We start from the raw sequence: 19,694 nt of genomic DNA, 5'->3' as shown, positions 1-19,694 counted from the left end.
TTTTGGGAGCATGTCCAAGCTCTGTTCCACAGAACCCTCTGCTCTGTGTTGATGGAAATGTCCTTTAACATCTGTGCTAATCATCCGAACAGTAGCCACCAGCTATGTGTCATTACTGAGTACCTGAAATGTGGATAGTGCACCTGAGGAACTGAATTATTCTTTCATTAACTTAAATATAAACAGCCACATGTGGGTAGTGGTCACCACACAGATGATGCAGGAAGGGAGGTGCTAGTTGTAGTGGGCACATGCCAGTAGTTCCATCAATGTATGCCCCAGGGGGAGGGGTGCAGCTGGGGGAGGGCCAGCTGAGGCTTTCTAAAGCTTGAGGGCACGTGCTGCTCTGGTCCAGGCTCAGGGTGACACTGCACAGCTCTTCTTCCCCAAATCTTCAACAAGAGATCACAAAGTGCTCCCTTCTTTCTGACACATCACTCCATTCATATTCTTACAAATACTAGTGTTTCTTAAACTCAAGATCCCAGTTGTTCTTTCCTATTCGAAGAGTCTAAAAAGAGATCATTCAGATCTTATTTTCATAGATTGCACCTCTCCCTCCCTTTCTACCCACTGTTTACCACCATCAACAAATAAGACAAGAGATTCTCCCAGTCACTGATGGCATCAATATTGTGAGTCTATCTTCCTTAGTGCTGTATGATTGTGTCTTTACATTACTAAGTGAATACTAGGCATTTATATGTGATAGAAGTCAGAATTATTTTTTATTGTATTTTATTTTTTGCTTTTTGGGGCTGCACCCACGGCATATGGAGGTTCCCAGGCTAGGGGTCTAATTGGAGCTACAGCTGCCGGCCTACCACAGCCACAGCCACAGCAACACAGGATGCAAGCCGCATCTGTGACCTACACCACAGCTCACGGCAATGCCGGATCCTTAACTTACTGAGTGAGGCCAGGGATTGAATCTTCAACCTCATGGTTCCTAGTCAGATTCGTTTCTGCTGTGTCATGACAGGAACTCCAGGAATTAGAATTCTTACACTGGGTTCTTATTTTGCCTTTGGTTCTTATTTGGACTTGAGTTACTCCAGAGTAAGTGAAACAAACTTCTGTGGTCTGTAGCAACCTCAATATTTCGACATGAATCTATACAATGAATACTCTGGTATACTGGCTAGAGTACTTGATGAGGTGCTCGGGGACTGATGGGCAAGTCCAAAGGGCTCCCACTTAATGTGGGGTTTACACGGGTCTAAGCCTCCTGTCAATGTTTACTCAATTTGTTTGCTGAAAGGAGTCACTCCTTAGCAGGTTGGAAAGATAGTTCCAAAGTCAGTTAGTACTTGAATGATACAACTCCACAGTATTCTGGAGGAGGGTATGTTGCAGGGTAAGTGCTGTGGGCATAAGATGGGCTTCAGAATGCCCATGGGACCCAATGCATGCCACTGCGATAGAGCAGCACACCCTGGATCCCCACTTGTCCAGCAAGAAGCCATCTGCATGAGGAGTGCCTTTGGATATTTTTTGAGCTATACCAAAATCAGAAGTTACATGAAATCCTGCTGAAGCCCACATGGAGAAGAAAAATCATTCTTCTCAAGTAGCAGATAGAAATGAAAGTGAACTTTCAGGTTCTATTGGTTCAGGCTACCAGGCTCATCAAGCTGTGTAAATACTAAATCTTTTTACTAAAAGTGACAAAATGTCAGTTACTAAACTGACATCACAAGTTTGTATACAGTGTCATCAAATGGAAAATTCCAAAATACCCTATGAGACGATAGAAAATGTTTCACTTGGAGAGAGAAGTAAAACTAGAATTTTACTCTGACAAAACCTTTTTTCTGCTTGCTCCCATTTCATTTCTCCAAGTTAAAACTAATTCTGCTTTTAAAACTAAAGTTCTAGCTGAGGCTCTGGAAAACAGCTACAGAGCCAACCGGACAAGCGACTTTAATTTATGTGACTGGAATTTCCACTTACCACTCCTCCAAAATATTTTCCTATGTAGAAGTCATCAAGGCTATGCAGTTCCAGATAAGTTGCTCCTAGTTCTTTAGCAAGCTGGATCCCTTCGGTTGTACTGACACAGCTCCCTCTGTCTGAGGTACACAGTGGGCACGTACAAGGTAATTCTTCTGAGAAAACGAATGTGAGTAACAAAGAGCTTTGAAATTGGACAGGAAAAATGTACACTCACAATCTGAACACTAAACAACAAATTAAGAGCTCATGCCAGAACCACAATTCAAGGCCATTTAGTAAACCCACTATCCACTAGACTCTGAATAAAAAGTGTCAATGATATTAGCAAGGTCCCTAAAATAAATAGCCTTTAAATGTGAGAAGAATGAATAGCATCTTAGAACATATTAGAATTTTTAAATAGGTGAATGAATATTACCAAGGCTATTATAGGAATCCAGCCCATCGGCCAGTAATGTCAGGCCTGCTTCCTTTTATACAACCTTGACATCCTGAATAGCAATACAAAGTTAACAACTTGATTGCCCATAGAAACCATGGAAAACATGGGTTGGCATTTTTTTGTAATAAACTTTAAATGTATTCACTAAGTTTGAATCGATCTTATACTTTTATTTTAATAGAATCTTCAATTTGACCTCAATCTCCAAGGCTGCAAAATTGCCAGTCTTTGTAAATTTCCTATGAAGTATGTTCTTATTCATCCACACATTTCAATTACTGAACTCTAAAGCATTCAAGTGCGGAGACCAAATACAATCACTTTTAATCTTTTGCTGCAAGATTAAAAAAATTAAAAAGTGAAGGAATAAAAAGTAATCAATTGAAATGTGAATGGTCCCGAGAGTCACGGCTGTCCCACGTACAGACCTATAGCTGGGAAGGCGGAAGGTCAAACTACCTGTAAAACACTCCCTAGAAATGTATGTTCAACTCCATGTCCATCAGCCAGGGTTGTTTCATTTCATGCTACACCATCAGATATGACATTGTTCCAAAGGCAGCCAAGTCAAAAAGGGGTAAATCCACTTCTAAAAAAAGCATGTTGCTGTGTTTGCTTCCTGAGAAGCAGTCTGTGAGATGGAAACTGGTGTGAAGGAGGCTTACTGGGGGATAAGCCTGGGAATAACTTGTCTCAGGGATGAGGGAAGGAGGACTGGACAGAAGAATTTAAACTATAATGTTTGTGCAACAGAGACCTCAGCCATCCCACAGGGGGAGCTCTGGAGCTCAGATGACCTTTTAGAATGGTTGCCCATGCAAAGCTGGGCCTTTGTATCCCTGAATCAGCCAATAATTAAAGGAGGGCTGCCCTGTAGCAGGAGCAAAACCTTGGGCAGGCAGCTTCTAGGAGCACAGGGTAATGTCTGGAAAGGGAATAAGCTGTGAGCCATCAGTGACCAACAAACCTGGTAACTGAGGGAGTACAGTGGCCCTGAAAGGGCATTTGGATACTACCCACAGAACACACAATGAATTCACTGCATAGAGATGAACTGCATAAAGATGGAGCACAGTGTGTATATTACGGATATTCAGTGCATGTGCATACTGCACATGTAACTTGCATATGTGCATGCACACACAACTTAGATAATTTAGCTTCACTGAAAGCATACTTAGCTCAGAAACCATGTTTTCACATTCTCATTGTGATTAGGAAAAAACTGAGACTCAGAAAGGTTAAGTACCTTGTCTAAGACTCCTTCTGTGAGATGGAGAAACAAAAGTAAAGATCAGAAAGAGAAATCAGACATACTATCCCATTTACCACCACATCAAAAAGAATAAAATACCTAGGGATACACATACCTAAAGAGACAAAAGACTATGTTCTGAAAAAGATGCTGATGAAAGAAATCGAAGATGACACAAACAAATGGAATGATATACCATGCTCTTGGATTGGAAGAATCAATACTGTCAAAATGACTATACTAACCAAGGCAATCTACACATTCAATGCAATCCTTATCAAATTACCAAGGACAGTCTTCACAGAACTAGAAAAAAATATTTTGAAATTTGTATGGAAACATGAAAGATCCCAAAAAGCCAAAGCAATATTGAAAAAGAAAAATGATAATGAAGGAATCATACAATACTACAAAGCTACACTTACCAAAACAATATGGTACTGGCACAAAAACAGAAATATAGATCAATAGAACAGGATAGAAAGCCCAGAAATAAACCTGACCACCTATGGTCAATTAATCTATGACAAAGGAGGCAAGAACATACAGTGGAAGAAAGACAGTCTCTTCAATAAATGTGCTGGGAAAACTGGAAGGCAACATGTAAAAGAATAAAAGTAGAATAGTATCTAACACCATACACAAAAATAAACTCAAAATGGATTAAAGACTTAAATATAAGGCCAGATACTATAAAACTCCTAGAGGAAAACATAGGCAGAATGCTCTCTGACAAAATTCACAGTAACATCTTGTTTGAGCCACCTCCTACAATAATGACAATAAAGACACAAATAAACCAATGGGACCTAATTAAACTCAAAAGCTTTTGTACAGCAAAGAAAATCATTAAAAAAAAAAAAAAGAAAAGACAACCCACAGAATAGGAGAAACTCCGTGCAAACAACACAATAGACAAGGGTCTCATCTCCAAAATACGTGCACAACCCAACAAAAAAAAAACAAACAACCCAACTGAGAAATGGGGGAGTTCCTGTCATGGCTCAGCAGTAATGAGCCAACTAGTATCCATGAAGACGTGGGTTCGATCCCTGGCCTTGCTCAGTGGATTGAGGATCTGACATTGCCATGATCTGTGGTGTAGGTCACAGATGCAGCTTGGATCCTGCATTGCTATGGTTGTGGCATAGGCCAGAAGCTGCAGCTCTGATTAGACCTCTAGCCTGGAAACTTCCATCTTCCAAATGCTGCAGGTGTGGGCCTAAAAAGACCTAAAAAAAAGAAAGAAAAAAGGGCAGAAGACCTAAATATACAATTCTCCAAAGAAGATATATGGATGGCCAACAGGCACATGAAAAAATGCTCAACATCAGTAATTATTAGAGAAATGCAAATCAAAACTGCGATGAGGTACCACATCACACAGGTCAGAATGGCTATCATTAACAAGTCAACAAGTGACAAATGCTGGAGAGGGTGTGGAGAAAAGGCTACCTTCCTTCACTGTTGGTGGGAATGTAAACTGGTACAACCACTATGGACAGCAGTATGGCGGTTCCTCAGAAAACTAAATACAGAACTACCATATGACTCAGCAATCACACTCTTGGGCATATATCTAGAAAAAACTTTCATTCCAAAAGATAAATGCACCCCTAAATGTTCATTGCAGCATTATAAACAATAACCAAGACACGGAAACAACCTAAATGTCCAATGACAGATGAGTGGATAAAAAGATGTGGTACATGGAGTTCCTGTCGTGGCTCAGCAGTTAGCGAACCCAACTAGCATCCATGAGGATGTGGGTTCAATCCCTGGCCTCGCTCAGTGGGTTATGGATCCAGCATTGGCATGAGCTGTGGTGTAGGTAGCAGGTGCTGTGGCTGTAGCTGTGGCTCCGGCATAGGCCAGCGGCTACAACTCCGGGACTGGACCCCTATCTGGGAACCTCCATATGCCGTGGGTACAGCCGTAAAAAAAAAAGAAAGAAAAAAAAAGATGTGGTACATATATATACAATGGAATACTACTCAGCCATAAAAAGATAAATAATGCCATTTGCAGCAACATGAATGGAACTAGAGATTCTCATACTAAGTGAGAAAGGAAAAGACATATACCATGTGATATCACTTACTTGTGGAATCTAAACTATGGCAGAGATGATCCTATCTACAAAACAGAAGCAGATCACGGCTAAGAAGACTTGTGGTTTCTGGGGGGAGTGGGTAGGGAATGGGATGCACAGACAATTTGGGGATTTTGAATGCAAACAGTTATACTTGGAATGAATGAGCAATGGGGCCCTACTGTACAGCACAGGGACTGTGTATATGTTTGGGTCACTGTGCCATACAACAGAAATTGATATGGTGATTTAAAAATGAAGCTTGGGGGAGTTCCCATTGTGGCTCAACAGGCTATGAAACTGACCAGTATCCATGAGGATGCAGGTTGAACCCCTGGCCTTGCTCCGTGGGTTAAGGATCCAGTGTTGCCATGAGCTGCAATGCAGATTACAGATGCAGCAGATCCCACGTTGCTGTGGCTGTGGTGTAGGCCAGCATCTGCAGTTCTCATTCAACTCTTAGCCTGGGAACCTCCATATGCTGCACCTGCAGCCCCCAAAAGCAAAAAATAATAAAAATAAAATTTAAATTAAAAAAAATTGAAAATAAAAAAAAATGAAGTTTGGTTTCTCTAAATTATGCTGTAACTTCTAATCTGAGTTCTTGTATTTACTTTTTCTAAGACCATTTTAGGTTCGGAGCAACTAAAGTTTCCATATACATTTTAGCCTATCTTGAAAAATAACACATTGGTATTTTGCATTCTTCATAAAGCCTTCATAAACAGTGCCTTTGATTTTCTCAAGACAGAGATCTTCTTATCACTACAAAGCTCTCCCTTATGTTGATGGAATGAAGTGGGTAGGCGGGTCATCTCATTAAACTTCATTTCTGGACAAAAATAGTAGTGTTTTGAGTGAAAAACTAAGCTTGCATAATGTAAAATAATTGCTATGAAATAATCTTGATTTGAGGGACAATCCAGCTAGTGTCAGATTTAACACAGCTGAATGGGGTTTTCCATTGTATGCAGCCACAAACAACTTATTAACCTAGAAAGTGCCTCCTTATATCCAATCATTATATCTCTCCTATATCACAGAAGACGTTTCTTTTAGTTCACTTGCACCCAAGAAGAAAAAATGCCTAGTCATTACATGTTAGGTAGGAGAATTAGCAAAACATTTATGGGTTAAATAAACCTACATAGAGCATTTCATCAGGAACAATAAGACCCAAATAATGTTAAATTGTGGTACCTTCTTTAGGACTCATTCCTGTGAGCCTACCTCAGGGTCCCTGGAACACTGGGAATCAGCATTGCACATCTAGATAACACTGTAGTCTTTTTTTCTTCTTATACATTATCTTTTCTGGTGTTATCACAACACATCTATGTGTTTTTAAAAGAAAACACAATGTAACTCTGGAATTCAAGTGAATGGCATCCCTTTCAAAGCAATGGCTTTGAGAACCTATAGGGTGATGTTTACAATGTTGCCAGTACTTAAGAGTCTTTGAAATCCTTTCAGGAATTCCAGCCTAGCAATTTACCAGGCTCTGTCAGAACTTCACAAAGAAAAAGACAGGATGCCTGCTTTCAGGAGCTTAAGACTATGAATACACCCATGTCAATTTTGGAGAAAATTTTCTACTTTAAAGATAGATTCAATATTTAGTAAAAGCCAAAAACGTATTCAGACACAAGTATGATGAAGACACACACAGAAACGGTAAAGCTTGTCAAAACACGTATAACAAAGGGAAAAGATGAGACTAATTGTGTTTGCTGAACTTGTTAAAGGAGCTGGAGAGAAATTACCGGAACACCAGGATAGCTGCATGGATTGCAAGGGACTGGGGGAGGGAGGAAAACTGTCCATGAGTTGAACAGCCAGATTTAGCTTTGTAATTACTGTGTAATCACATCTCACATGATAAATTAATTTTATCCTGTTAGTGAAAATGATTTTTCACTTTATGTATACTATTCATAAAACCATTCATCCACTCACTGGACAAATGTTTTTTGGGTACTTACCACACTCTAAGTAGCAGGGTTATAAAGACACAAAGACAAATGAAACTCATAGTCAACTAAGCCAAGACAGACATGGCTGTGGACAATTTTTTAAATTTTATTTATTTATTTATTTTGCTTTTTTTTTAGGGTTGCACCTGCAGCATATGGAGGTTCACAGGCTACAGGTCAAATCGGAGCTACAGCTGCTGGCCTATGCCACAGCCACAGCAACACTGGATCCAAACCATGTTTGCGACCTATACCACAGCTCACAGCAACGCAGGATCCTTAACCAACTGAGCGAGGCCAGGGACCGAACCCAAAACCTAGTTGGATTTGTTTCCACTGAGCCACGATGGGAACTCCGACTGTGGACAATTTTAACATAAGTACAAAAATAAAGGTATACAAAACCCAATCACCATAGGAACAGAGGAGAAGAAATTAACTCTGCCTGGGGGATTATGGAAGGCTTCACAGAAGAGGTGATGATTTAAAAGGGTAAGGATAAATGCCTTGTGCAGATATGATAGGGGCTGTGCAGAGGGGGGGCCCTTCAGCCAGAGTATATGGCATAGCAGATGCTGAGACCTGAATGTGAGAATAAAGGGACCCCATCGCTTCCACTTGCAAGAGGGCAAGCTAAGCCCACACTGTCATCTTCCCTCTACCAAATCACGGAAATCATGAGAAAAAAAAGAGAGGAAGAGGAAAGAGGTGGAAAGAGGAAAGGAGGGAAGGAAGAGAGGGATGGGGGGAGGTAGGAAGACAGAGGAGAAAGGGAGACACATATGGCAACACTCACAAATTAGAGGAGAGATTCATCAGCCCAGAAATTAGGTGTGCCTGAGAGGATGCAGGCAGCACACATAGGACCAAAGAGGGATGCTGAGGCTCAGGGACAGGTGGGACCCCCCAGGCACTGCAGCAACATCTCGGTGCTCACTGCTTAACAAAAGGGGGAGGGCAAGGAGGACACCAAGGGCGCCAGAGTGAAGGTTAGCTGGAGGACCCCTCTGGAAGCAGCGAGGCCCACAGGTCCTGGGGCAAGCCAAGTCTACGATGAGCCTGGAACATCTGTGCCAGAAAATAAGGAAGGGGCGTTCCTGTCATGGCGCAGTGGTTAACAAATCCGACTAGGAACCATGAGGTTGCAGGGTCGGTCCCTGCCCTTGCTTAGTGGGTTAACCATCCGGCGTTGCCGTGAGCTGTGGTTAGGTTGCAGACGCGGCTCGGATCCCGCGTTGCTGTGGCTCTGGCATAGGCTGGCATCTACAGCTCTGATTGGACCCCTAGCCTGGGAACCTCCATATGCCACGGGAGCAGCCCAAGAAATAGCAAAAAAAGACCAATAAATAAATAAATAAATAAATAAATAAATAAATAAATAAGGAATGATTCAAAACTTAATTGGAAAGAGCACAAAGGCAAATGTGGGGTAACTGGAGCATCAGAATGAATAAGAACAGATTATAAAATACTGACTATAAGAAAACAAACTTATGAATCATAATGACTTTAAAAGATAAATGTGGGAGCAGAAAAAAGGGACTGCTCTATTTACAGAAGAATTCCAACAACTAAGTGCAGAAGGAATGACAGGAAAATCACGATTTTGCAACCACAGTTATCACAACTGAAGGAATCATGCCAAAATAATGGGCTTCAATTCTTTAAAAATGTCGATGTCATAAAAGACACCCCCAAACCCCACCCACAAAAGGCTGGGGAACCAGGAACTGTTCTGGATCAAAAGGAACTAAAGAGACATGACAACTAAATGCATAGTCCTTAATTTCATCCTGAATTTAAAAAAAAATCAACTTTGGAACAAGTGGAAAAATGGGAATATGGGTTATATTTTAAATAACAGTATAGGGAGTTCCCGTTGTGGCTCAGTGGTTAGCGAACCCGATTAGCACCCATGAGGACGCAGGTTGGATCCCTGGCCTCGCTCAGTGGGTTAAGGATCTGGCATTGACATGAGCTGTGGTGTAGATTGCAGACGCAGCTCAGATCCCAAATTGCTGTGGCTGTGGTGTAGGCCAGCGACTACAGCTCTAATTGGACCCCTAGCCTGGGAACCTTCATATGCTGCAGGTGCAGCCCTAAAAGACAAGAGACCAAAAAAAAAAAAAAAGTATAATAGTATAATAGGTATGTTATATGGCATGTTATAATTCTTGAGTGACGACTGCATTACTGGTTAATAGGAGAACAGCTCTGTTCTTAGATCAGATGCACTTAATTAATTAGGACTAAAGAAATCCCATGTTTACAATTTACTCCCAAATGGTTCACACACAAAAAAGTGTGTGTGTGTGTGTGTGTGTGTCATTTCAGAGGCTCACTGTCCTATTCCTGTCAAGTTCCTTAAGTTTGAAATTTCAAAAATAAGTAAGAAAAAAAAGAAGAAAGTTTCTAAAGAATTTAAAGAATTGAGTATCCATGATCTGACATACTCTAGGATGATTATTCCAGGAGGATTTATTTCAGAAAAAGGCCAAGCAGGGAGTTCCCATTGTGGCTCAGCGGTTAACGGACCTGATTGGCATCCATGGGGATGCAGGTTCGGTCCCTGGCCTCACTCAGTGGGTTGAGGATCTGGCATTGCAGTGAGCTGTTGTGTGGGTTGAAGACGCGGCTCGAATCTGGCATTGCTGTGACTCTAGCGTGGGCCGGCAGCTACAGCTCCAATTCGACCCCTAGCCTGGGAACCTCCATATGCCTCAGGTGTGGCCCTAAAGATACAAAAAGACAAAAAACAAAACAAAACAAAAAACAGAAAGAGGCCAAGCAGGAGCAGGAGACCAGAGGCCAATTTACCAGGAAGCCTAGGTTTCAAGGTCACTCCTTGCAGGTCCTTTTCAAAGCCTTGGGAGAAACCTGGGCATCAGATCCTTTCACATGACATATGCTTTTGTAAAATCTGCAAAATAAGATATTCTTACTATGTGTGGTTAAGACCACTGTCTCTTTCCACTCCAACTCACTTCACCTTCCATCAGGCAGCTTTGGAAGGGCTGTGGACATTTTTTGGATCCTGCTAAGAAGAATTTAAATTTAGGTTTAGTCAGATATTATTTGTGGCTTGTAGTCACTTCCTTATAAATGTTTTCGAGCTGTCTTGGTACTCGAATGGCCTTCAGGAATGCTTCTTCCACCCACTGTGCAGACTAATTGGCGTCATGACACAAAGAGCCAGAGAATCAAGTGAATACAACACAAACTGGAGTACCCGGCACCCCGAAGATGTGGAGAGTGAAGAAAAATGTTGGAAGAAATACTATCACTCTCTTCTCTCTACAGAAAAATCTCAAAAAGTGGTTATTATATGAAGAACTGATAAGACTAAGCTGTCTAAAAAGCATAAGACAAGTTAAAGAAGTGTCAGATTTTTAAAAAGTAGAAATTTTTTTTTTAATGTTTGTGGGTTTTGACAGCTTTTCAGAGTTGTAATCTATTGTGCTTTCTTTTCACATTCAAAATAAATATTTATTTGTATATATGTGTGTCTGTAATTTTGTAGCTTCTTTTTTTCTCATAAAGGACCTCCAAAATTGTATAAGTTTCAGATCTGACAAAAATCTGGAACTGTCTCCTTAGACCAAAAAGGAAGTCTATGATAGATATTTAGATTAAATTCAGATAGATAGAATCTGAAATCCAGGAGAGATGATGAGAAAGCAAGTTTGCGGCTTATTTAAAATATAAAATCAAAGGAGCTTCTTCATTAACTAGATGTGGGGAAAGGGAGAGAAAGTTAGTTTGGATGATTCTAATTTGGGTGAATGAATGGGCCTGGCATCATTCACCAAGACAGGGAACTCAGTAGAAAGAGGAAGATGTCTGTGGGGATGTGGGTCAGGAGAGAGACTGAAGCCAGAGAAGTAGTCTGGGCAATAACCAATGCCTATACAGGAGAAGCCTGGGCAATGGATTAGCAGGTTCAGGGTCAGAGAAACAGCAAGAGGGGAAGCCAAAGGATGGGACTCTGGGCAACACCTACAGGATGTATTGATTTGGTGTGTATGCATAAAGGGGGCTGAGAAGGCAAGGAAAGAAGACGGAGAATTAGAGCAACCAGGAAAGAAAGAGTAACTTTACTAAGCAGAGGAAGAGGTGTGCTTGAATAACTTCAAAGGGATAATTATTATTAAAATGCAAATTAAATTTGGCAGTAGGTATACATAATTGGCAGCCCTGAGTGAAAACAGATCCTGTGTAATTGTGAAAGTCAAAGTCAGACTGTAGTGGACTGAAATATGAATGGGAAGTCAGGAAGCGGACTCAGGAAGTGTGGATAACTCGTTCAAGAATCATGACCAGCAATAAAAAGAAAGTTAGGGAAGTAGACAGGATGTGGGGTCAAAGAAGGGTCAAGCCTGCTTTATTCACATCTGCTAATGCCAAACACATACTCACCCTATGACCCAACGATCCTACTCCTAGGAAACAACCTAAGCATCTCCCAAAGGAGAATGGAGAAATAAATCATGGCACAGTCACAAATGGAATAATACACAGCAATAATAAGAACAAATTATAGAGAGTTGGCATGCATATGTCTCCAAAGTATTACACTAAATGAAATTAGTCAGACACAAGACACTACATACTGTGTAATTCCATTTGTATGACGGTCAAGAATAGTTAAAACGAATCTATGTTGTTAGAAGTCAGAATAGTAATTATCTTTGGGAAAGGGTACTATTAGCTGGGAAGAGGCATAAGAAGCTTCTGGAGTGAGTCAAATATTCTATACCTTGGTCTGCGTGATGGTTGCACAGATAATACACATCTGTAAACTCTACTCTCGAATGAGTGAAACCTATGTCCTTTATCTTGCTACACTTCAATCACAAGGAAAAATGGGTAAAAACAGGATAAAAATAAAAATTTAAAGACAGCTATACTGAGGAAATAACCACTAAGATTCCACCAAATCAAAGTGAATTCTGAGCTGGACCTGAGATATCTGACAAGAGTATGCACAGTAGCAACTGCTGAAATTGACTGAACCGAACTAATCCATCAGCTCTGGAGTCAACAATCCTGTCTCCTGGGTGGTGCTGTATTACTGCTGCCTACCTAAAAACCCTGCTCCCAATCCCACATCCTTGTGTGGACAACCTATCCTTCTCAAGTGGATATACCCTTAGGTTTTCAAAGAGTTTTCCAGGGCTCAGAATCAGTTTAATTCCCCTCCTCTACGGAAAAGAACACAATTACTGACTTCTTTCACTTCTGCAGAGGAGCAGTTTAAAAGACAAATTTATCCCCTGCAGAATCACCTATACACAGTAGTTTGCGATACTTCCCTTTGATGTCTCATTATCATATTCACTGATGAAGAGTTAACAGCTGGCATTTGAACCCACAGTCATTTTGCTTTCCACCCTCCCGAAAAAAAATCCCTGTATTAATCATTAATTAACTCATTTCTATTTAAAATTAATACAATACCTGCACTCTCATATAAAAGAAAAACTAAACACTTACCATTTTGTCTGGTACCAACAGCAGCAATGATTACTGGAACTGAATTTAATGCTCTTTTTATCACTGGAATATAATTATCCTTCACTTCGTGGAATGAAAACTTGTCATTTACATTGTATTTGATCACGATGATGTCAGCACCTCCAATTAGATTTCGAGAGGTGTACCAATCACTGTCAAAGATGTCCTAAACCAAAATGAAAAGAGCAACCTTTAGTCTACTTCAAAACAATCACGAAATAAGCTGTAACATGTTAGTTTAATTGTTGCTATATTTTAATTTAGGGGATTCATTTTAAAAAATTCACTTATTTTTGAAGAAGTAATCTCATGAAATTTAAAATGTTTGAAGTCTATCAACTTTTCAAAAAGGTTTATCTTTATTCATTTAGCCTAGATTACTGTGTAGTGGTAAAATAGAATCTGAGAATTCCTAAGAAACTGATGAAGTAAGGAACCGCTTTCAACACTTGTACTTAAAAATAAGCACTCTGTTTTAAAATTATGCCTTAGCTTTATCACCTAATAGTTTCAAAAATGTAACACTATGCATTAGATGCAAAAGCATCAGTGTAAGAAAGCTTTAAAGGCTTTTCTGTGACCCAATTAGATAATGCAGGATTGTTTAGAGTTTTGAATTGGAATACAATAAATTCCATGGAGTTCCATTTATATTATCCATATTCTCAAAATTTATATGTCCTTTTCAACTTTATCCATTCTTTGGACAGCACTGCATATATATGTGTGTGTGTGAATGTGTGTGTGTATGTACACACATATATAGTGTACATGTGAGAGGAACATAGGGTGTGTGTGTGTGGGGGTGCCTCTATAAAAAGATAACATGTACTATAATGTGTTAACATTGCAAGAAATATATTTGCAATGCATGCATTTTGCTCATATCAAGTAAAAATTCAGGATAAACCTTTTCAGTTTAGAAATCTTTACTTTTAGACTACAGTTAATACTATTTATATTTAGAATTGAGGCCATAGTTATGTATTATGGCCCCTACTCCTTAAAACTTAGTGCTGCAATATTTAAAAAATAAATGTTCAAGTTATTGGGTGAATAGTGGTATAAGAAAAACATCTTTATGTGTCTTAATACAATTGCTAAATATGAGTAAGTGGCTGTCTTCTCACATTCTGGTTAACTATTAATTATTGTCTTTTCTTGTGGCCTCTGGTATGTACTCCTAGGATATAAAAAAGCTAGATTAACAAAATAGACAGTTATGTGTCTAACAAGTCCAAAAAGTGTTGGGCTATGACAGTTTGAATATGAGATCAAAACAGGGTTTGAATCAATCATGACAGAGCTTTTACCCTATGTTGGGAAATTCTGGAGAAGTGTTACCATAACGCCCTTTCGAAGAGAGCTTCTTCTCACCAGCATGCCCCCAAGCCCCAGCAAAGCCTCTCCCATTTCCCTCCAGCCTCATAGCCTGCCCATTCCCTCCAAGTTTACTCTGAGCAACAAGAATTGCAGAATTTTTAGACATGAATACCTTACTGAAAGTGAGATGGGTAGAGCCTTCTTAGAGGAAGATTTAAAAACAAACCACAAAGGGCAAACTACAGGGATGTCAACAGCAAAGGCAAAGCCTGGAACTCAGTGGAGGATATAAAAAAGGAGATAAGCAAAATGGGACTCAGATTAAGAAAATGTGAAAGCTTCCCAGCAGAGCTCTGCGCTGATTTCCAAATCCCAAACCACAAGGCCCATTCAGTTCCAATTGTATCTGTTACAGTAGTCAAGTTCAAAGTATACAAGTATAAGAGGGTGGACACGTACAACAAAGAAAGAGGGCAAAGTCAGATGAATGGGATGAATAAACTAAACCTAAATTGAGCAGCCATTTAACTCAGAACAAATCAAAAGTTAACCACTCTTTGCATGCTAAATGGTTCAAAGTTTCAGAGTTACTGGAGGAGAGTAGAAGAAAAAAGTCATTTAAGGGAAAACATCATGAGGAAATGGGTTTTGGCATCACTAACTCTGTGGTATTGAGGATATAAAAACTATAAATAATTTTAATACAAATCAGAGCTTCAAACCCTGCACAAGTCACATTTGCATATATTATTACCTCATTGCTTTTTATGGAATATCTTTGGTAAACAGGAAAAGATCTAGAAACAAAATAATAATATAACAAAAAAGGGTGGGTTTAAGAGAGACATACTAAATAATGAGCTAAATATAATGAATTGGAAGCACATTTACTTAAAAAGTGCCAAATACATATGGCAAAGATCCAGAGTGGGGCTACAGATTTACAGAAGAAAACTAGGATAGAGAAGCACAGCTATCTCATTCCAACTCCAAGGAAACAATACCACATTTCTTCTCAAACTATGTCAAAGAGAAAATACTCCACTGGTTTCTAGAAATATGAAGGAAATCGAATTCTCCCACCCCTTGTAAATCAGTTCCAGGATTTCCTCTAGGAGGTTATGCAACATGAGGCTTGGAGCCACATTTAGGGAATGGAACTCATCTTTTGAAAATAATTTGAATTTTTATAGCAAAACAACAACTTTATTCTATTTGATTGTGTAGCTGCAATACAGCATCCACTAGGAATCAACATGGCTGCCTCAATGTACTTTATGTGTAAATCTTCTCTTTTTTTTTTTTTTTTGGTTGTTTGTTTTTCTGGGTGTTTTTTGATGGCACCTGTGGTATAAAAAAATTCCTCCACCAGGAACTGAACTCACACCACAGCAGTGATCTGAGCCACAGCAGTAATAACGCTGGATCCAAATCCCACTGAGCCCCCGGGGCTCTCCTATTTGTGCGTAAATCTTGAATGATGGGTGGGAAAACGTTCCTTTTACTGGTTTAAGTGATACACAGCTACAGCAAAGTTGTGATAAACACATTATTATTATAGCTACCACTTACTGAGTACCTACTACATAGTTCTAAATGCTTAGACCTTTATATATACTACCCCATTTACTCTTTGGCACAGCTCTAGGAGGCGGGATTATGATATTTAGTTTACACACAGGGGAAATATGTGACTTTACCCAGGAACACAGCCACTAGGTAGCAAGGTGAGGATCTGAAGTCAGGTTCTTTTGATGTTAAAACTTGTGCTCTATCTGCCCTGCTGTACTTAATATTCCAATTCAGTATATATATATATCAAATATCAGCTGATGAATACAATCATTTTTCACATCTCTGATGGACTTTTACTTACCATCAAAGAAGAAAAGCACCTTATAAAGAGTAGCTCTACTATGTCTGAAGATCATAATAACCCAGAAAACTGTGCTTAATTACAAACTCAAAGCCTTAAGCAGGGCCAGAGTCTAACCAATTAGACTAGGAATTATCAACTTCATTAGAACTTCTTTTAATTATCACAAATTTCAAAGCTTTTTAAAGTCCCAAAGCAGTATTAGTAACATTTCTGATTTATGAGTTACCAGAACAAATGGCTAGATATAACAAGAATAGCTGCATTATTAACACTGAAAACACTAAATTTTTTTTCAAAGGTGGACAGTGCTATAAATGAGTCATTTAAAATTAATTCCCAGTCCCTCTTTCCCCCTCCTTTCCAGGGGTCCTATTTCTGAGCTGCCCCAGTGAAAGGTATTTTTGCTGTGCTGAGCTTTCAGAGAGCTTTATTTTTAGAACACTAATATTACTATATCACCCACTGGGTAGCATGAAAAAACATTGCTCTCTGCTGGTGAAACTTAGTGACCCTGTCCCTTGGGGTTGGGACATTCAACTGTCAGCTGTCTACCAAGGGACAACCCCCACAGCCGTTAAGTGTGACACTTCACATTGCCACTGGGGCTTTTTACCTTCTGAGAGTGTTCTCTGACTAGGCTGGCCCCTGCCCAATGAAACGGAGGACCAAAGATGTGCCACGAAATGTTTAAAAACCATCCAGGTGACGCCGACGGTCCATACTCATGAAAGGGGACAAGGGGGGAGGGGGGGGGAAGAAAAGCTCCATCAGCATCTGAACAAAGCAGTTGCAGCCCCTTACCCAAACGGGACAGTCGTGGACCACTAGCTTGACATTTCCAAACGCGCTGGCCTGATACTCGGTGAACACAGGACGTGCGACCGTATTGGTCGCGTTCAGCAATAAGCTGCTTTCGTCCCCTGAGACCAGCGGGCTTCTCCCCAGGTAAGTGCGGATGAGCCCCGACGGCCGATTGTCCTGATGAAAGGCGTCCCCCTCGTTCCCCAGCGCCACGATGTGAATGGACCTGGAGGACAGAGACAGGAATGAGGGGGGGAGTAGAGGCGCGTGGTCAGCGCGAGGATCGCTTTCATCAGAACAGGAAGTGTGGGGGACAGCGCGAGGCGAGGATGGGCACGAGCCCCTCGCTCCGGGGCGCCCCGCACGCGCTGCGGGGGACACAATAGCAGGACCGCGATGCGTACGTACATGATCTCAAATTCAAGGGCAGGGCGGCGATTCAGAGAAAAGCGGGTCCTCACTGCCTCTCCGGGCCCGTCGGCGGCGTATTTTCCCGCAGTCAGCTCATCCCGGGCCGCGTTCCGGTAGCTCGCCTCCACCGCGGCGCGGCCGAGGCAGAGCGGGCCCGCGAGAGCCAGCCAGCCAGCCAGCCAGCCAGCGAGACTGGGGGCCGGGGGCGTGCGAGTTGGGCGGTGTGAGCGCTGCCAGCCAGTCAGGAAGTGCCCGGGAACATCCCGGGCGGCAGTGCCGCCGCCACTGCCGAGAGTCGCCGGACGCCGCAGCCACGCTCCGCCGCGCGCTCTCAGTCGGGCAGCTGTCGCCTCTTTCTGCTGCTGCTCCTCCTCCTCCTGGCCCGGAGCGGGTGAGGAGAAAAGCTGGGCCTCCGCCCCCTCGGCGGGCCGGGCGGGCGGGAGCAGCACGTGCCGGCCTTGAGGGTCGGGCGGACGCGGGGGCCGTGCTCCCCGCTGAGGCCCGGGAGCCCAGGGCCGCCGCGGCCGGATACAAAGGAGCGGTCTGCGCGGGGCGCGGCAGAGTATAAATTAATAAATACAACGCCCCAGCCCGAGAGCTCCCGATCGCCAATCCGCCTGCAGCAAGTTTGTTCAACTCGAAAGGCTGTAACCAGAGCCAGAGAAAGGGGGGTGGGGCGGTGAGGCCCCTGCTCCCTTAACACTGGGAAAAAAGAGGTGAGGGAAGCGAGGGATTCCAGCCCGATGGCCGCTCAAGCAGCCCAATTTTTTTCCCCCTCTTGGCCTTGACCAGAAGTGTTTTACCACGTCTGCCGCTTTGTCTTTTGTCAACATGTACTACAGCTGCTTTCTAGAATCATACTGGTGAGAAAAAAATAAATAAAAGCCAACATTCACGCTAGTACAGAAAGGGTTCTTTGTTCACACACTAATTAATTCGCTAATATCCTTTCGGGGTGGGGGGGTGAATTATTTACGACTCCAAGCTATATTTGGCATCTTTTAGCAAAAATTGCAAGGGTTTTTGTTTATGCGTTTTCTGTTGAGGTTCTTTATTGTAATAGTTTTAGAAAGTAGTTATGTGTGGGTGTTTAACGTGTTTACAAGCTAAATGCTAGTGCACATGGAGATTTTTTCATACACATTATGGCTAAGTGTTTAATAATAAATAGCTCCTCAGACCAACTGAAAAATAATAATCATGCTAGTGCAAGGATACTTCAGATTCTTTCATGATAACGCCCTGAACTAAAGGTTGTGAATGTCCCCAAAGGGCCTCAAACTACCTCAATGCAAATGAACCCTGGAATCCACTAATTCCAAGCAGGGCCAGAGTTTACTCTGGGGCTCTGCTTCTACATAAACATGAAAATTCTTACAAGTGCTCCATGTTGAAAGAGGTCTTGTTCATCCATTTATTTATTTAGCCCTACTTTAAAATGTTGCTGCGTCTTTTCTCAACAGGGCTATTTTGAGGGTATGAAACAGGAGGTCCTGAGTAGGGCAGTGAAAAGACTAGGGTAAGAGGCCCTTGGAATGTGAACAGCGTTTTATTATGGGCCCTAGTTGCTCAGTTGAAAGGACTTTCATAGTTCTCATGCTTAGATAGGGTATAATAGGAGGTGTTCTTTATGTAGTCACTGGTTTTTTAAAAATCTCATTTCCGTTTCACTCAGTGTAATTTCTCTTTTAGTCTTTAGAACCTAAACCACCTGAAATATCGAAGAGTATCAGATCACTTTCTCTTGGGTCATCAATCCCCTCCTATAACCACAAGTTAAAAACAAAGACACTGGAATGGGTGAATGGATAAAGAAAGTGTGGTATATACTTACAATGAAATATTATTCAGCCTTTAAAAAGAGGAAAATCCTGTCCTATGATATAACATGAAGGACTCTTAAGAGCAATAAGGTAGTCATAAAAAGACGAAGAGTGCATCCTTCCACTTACATGAGGTGTCTGAGGGAGTTAAGTCTTAGAAAATGGAATGGTGGTTTTGAGGGGAGAAGAAAAGAGAGAGTTCAATGAGTACAGAGTTTGCGTTTT

The 19,694-nt window shown here is 41.4% G+C and overlaps 1 protein-coding gene across 1 annotated transcript in view; it reads right to left on the bottom strand.

Annotated features, from left to right (window-relative positions):
- Nucleotides 1–18,182, bottom strand: part of RHOBTB3 (Rho related BTB domain containing 3) — a 61,125-nt gene extending 42,943 nt beyond the window's left edge. Inside the window, exons 1-4 of the mRNA XM_047778317.1 lie at nt 17,644–18,182; nt 17,236–17,461; nt 13,212–13,398; nt 1,954–2,108 (exon numbers count right to left, since the gene is read on the bottom strand). Coding sequence (XP_047634273.1) covers nt 1,954–2,108; nt 13,212–13,398; nt 17,236–17,461; nt 17,644–17,645 — 570 coding nt within the window. The 5' untranslated portion in view covers nt 17,646–18,182. The remainder of the gene's footprint in view (nt 1–1,953; nt 2,109–13,211; nt 13,399–17,235; nt 17,462–17,643) is intronic.
- Nucleotides 18,183–19,694: the final 1,512 nt, after the last annotated feature.

Source organism: Phacochoerus africanus, chromosome 4 (assembly GCF_016906955.1).
Source record: "Phacochoerus africanus isolate WHEZ1 chromosome 4, ROS_Pafr_v1, whole genome shotgun sequence".
Taxonomy (NCBI): Eukaryota; Metazoa; Chordata; class Mammalia; order Artiodactyla; family Suidae; genus Phacochoerus; species Phacochoerus africanus.
This window is presented reverse-complemented; position numbering and strand designations above follow the sequence as displayed.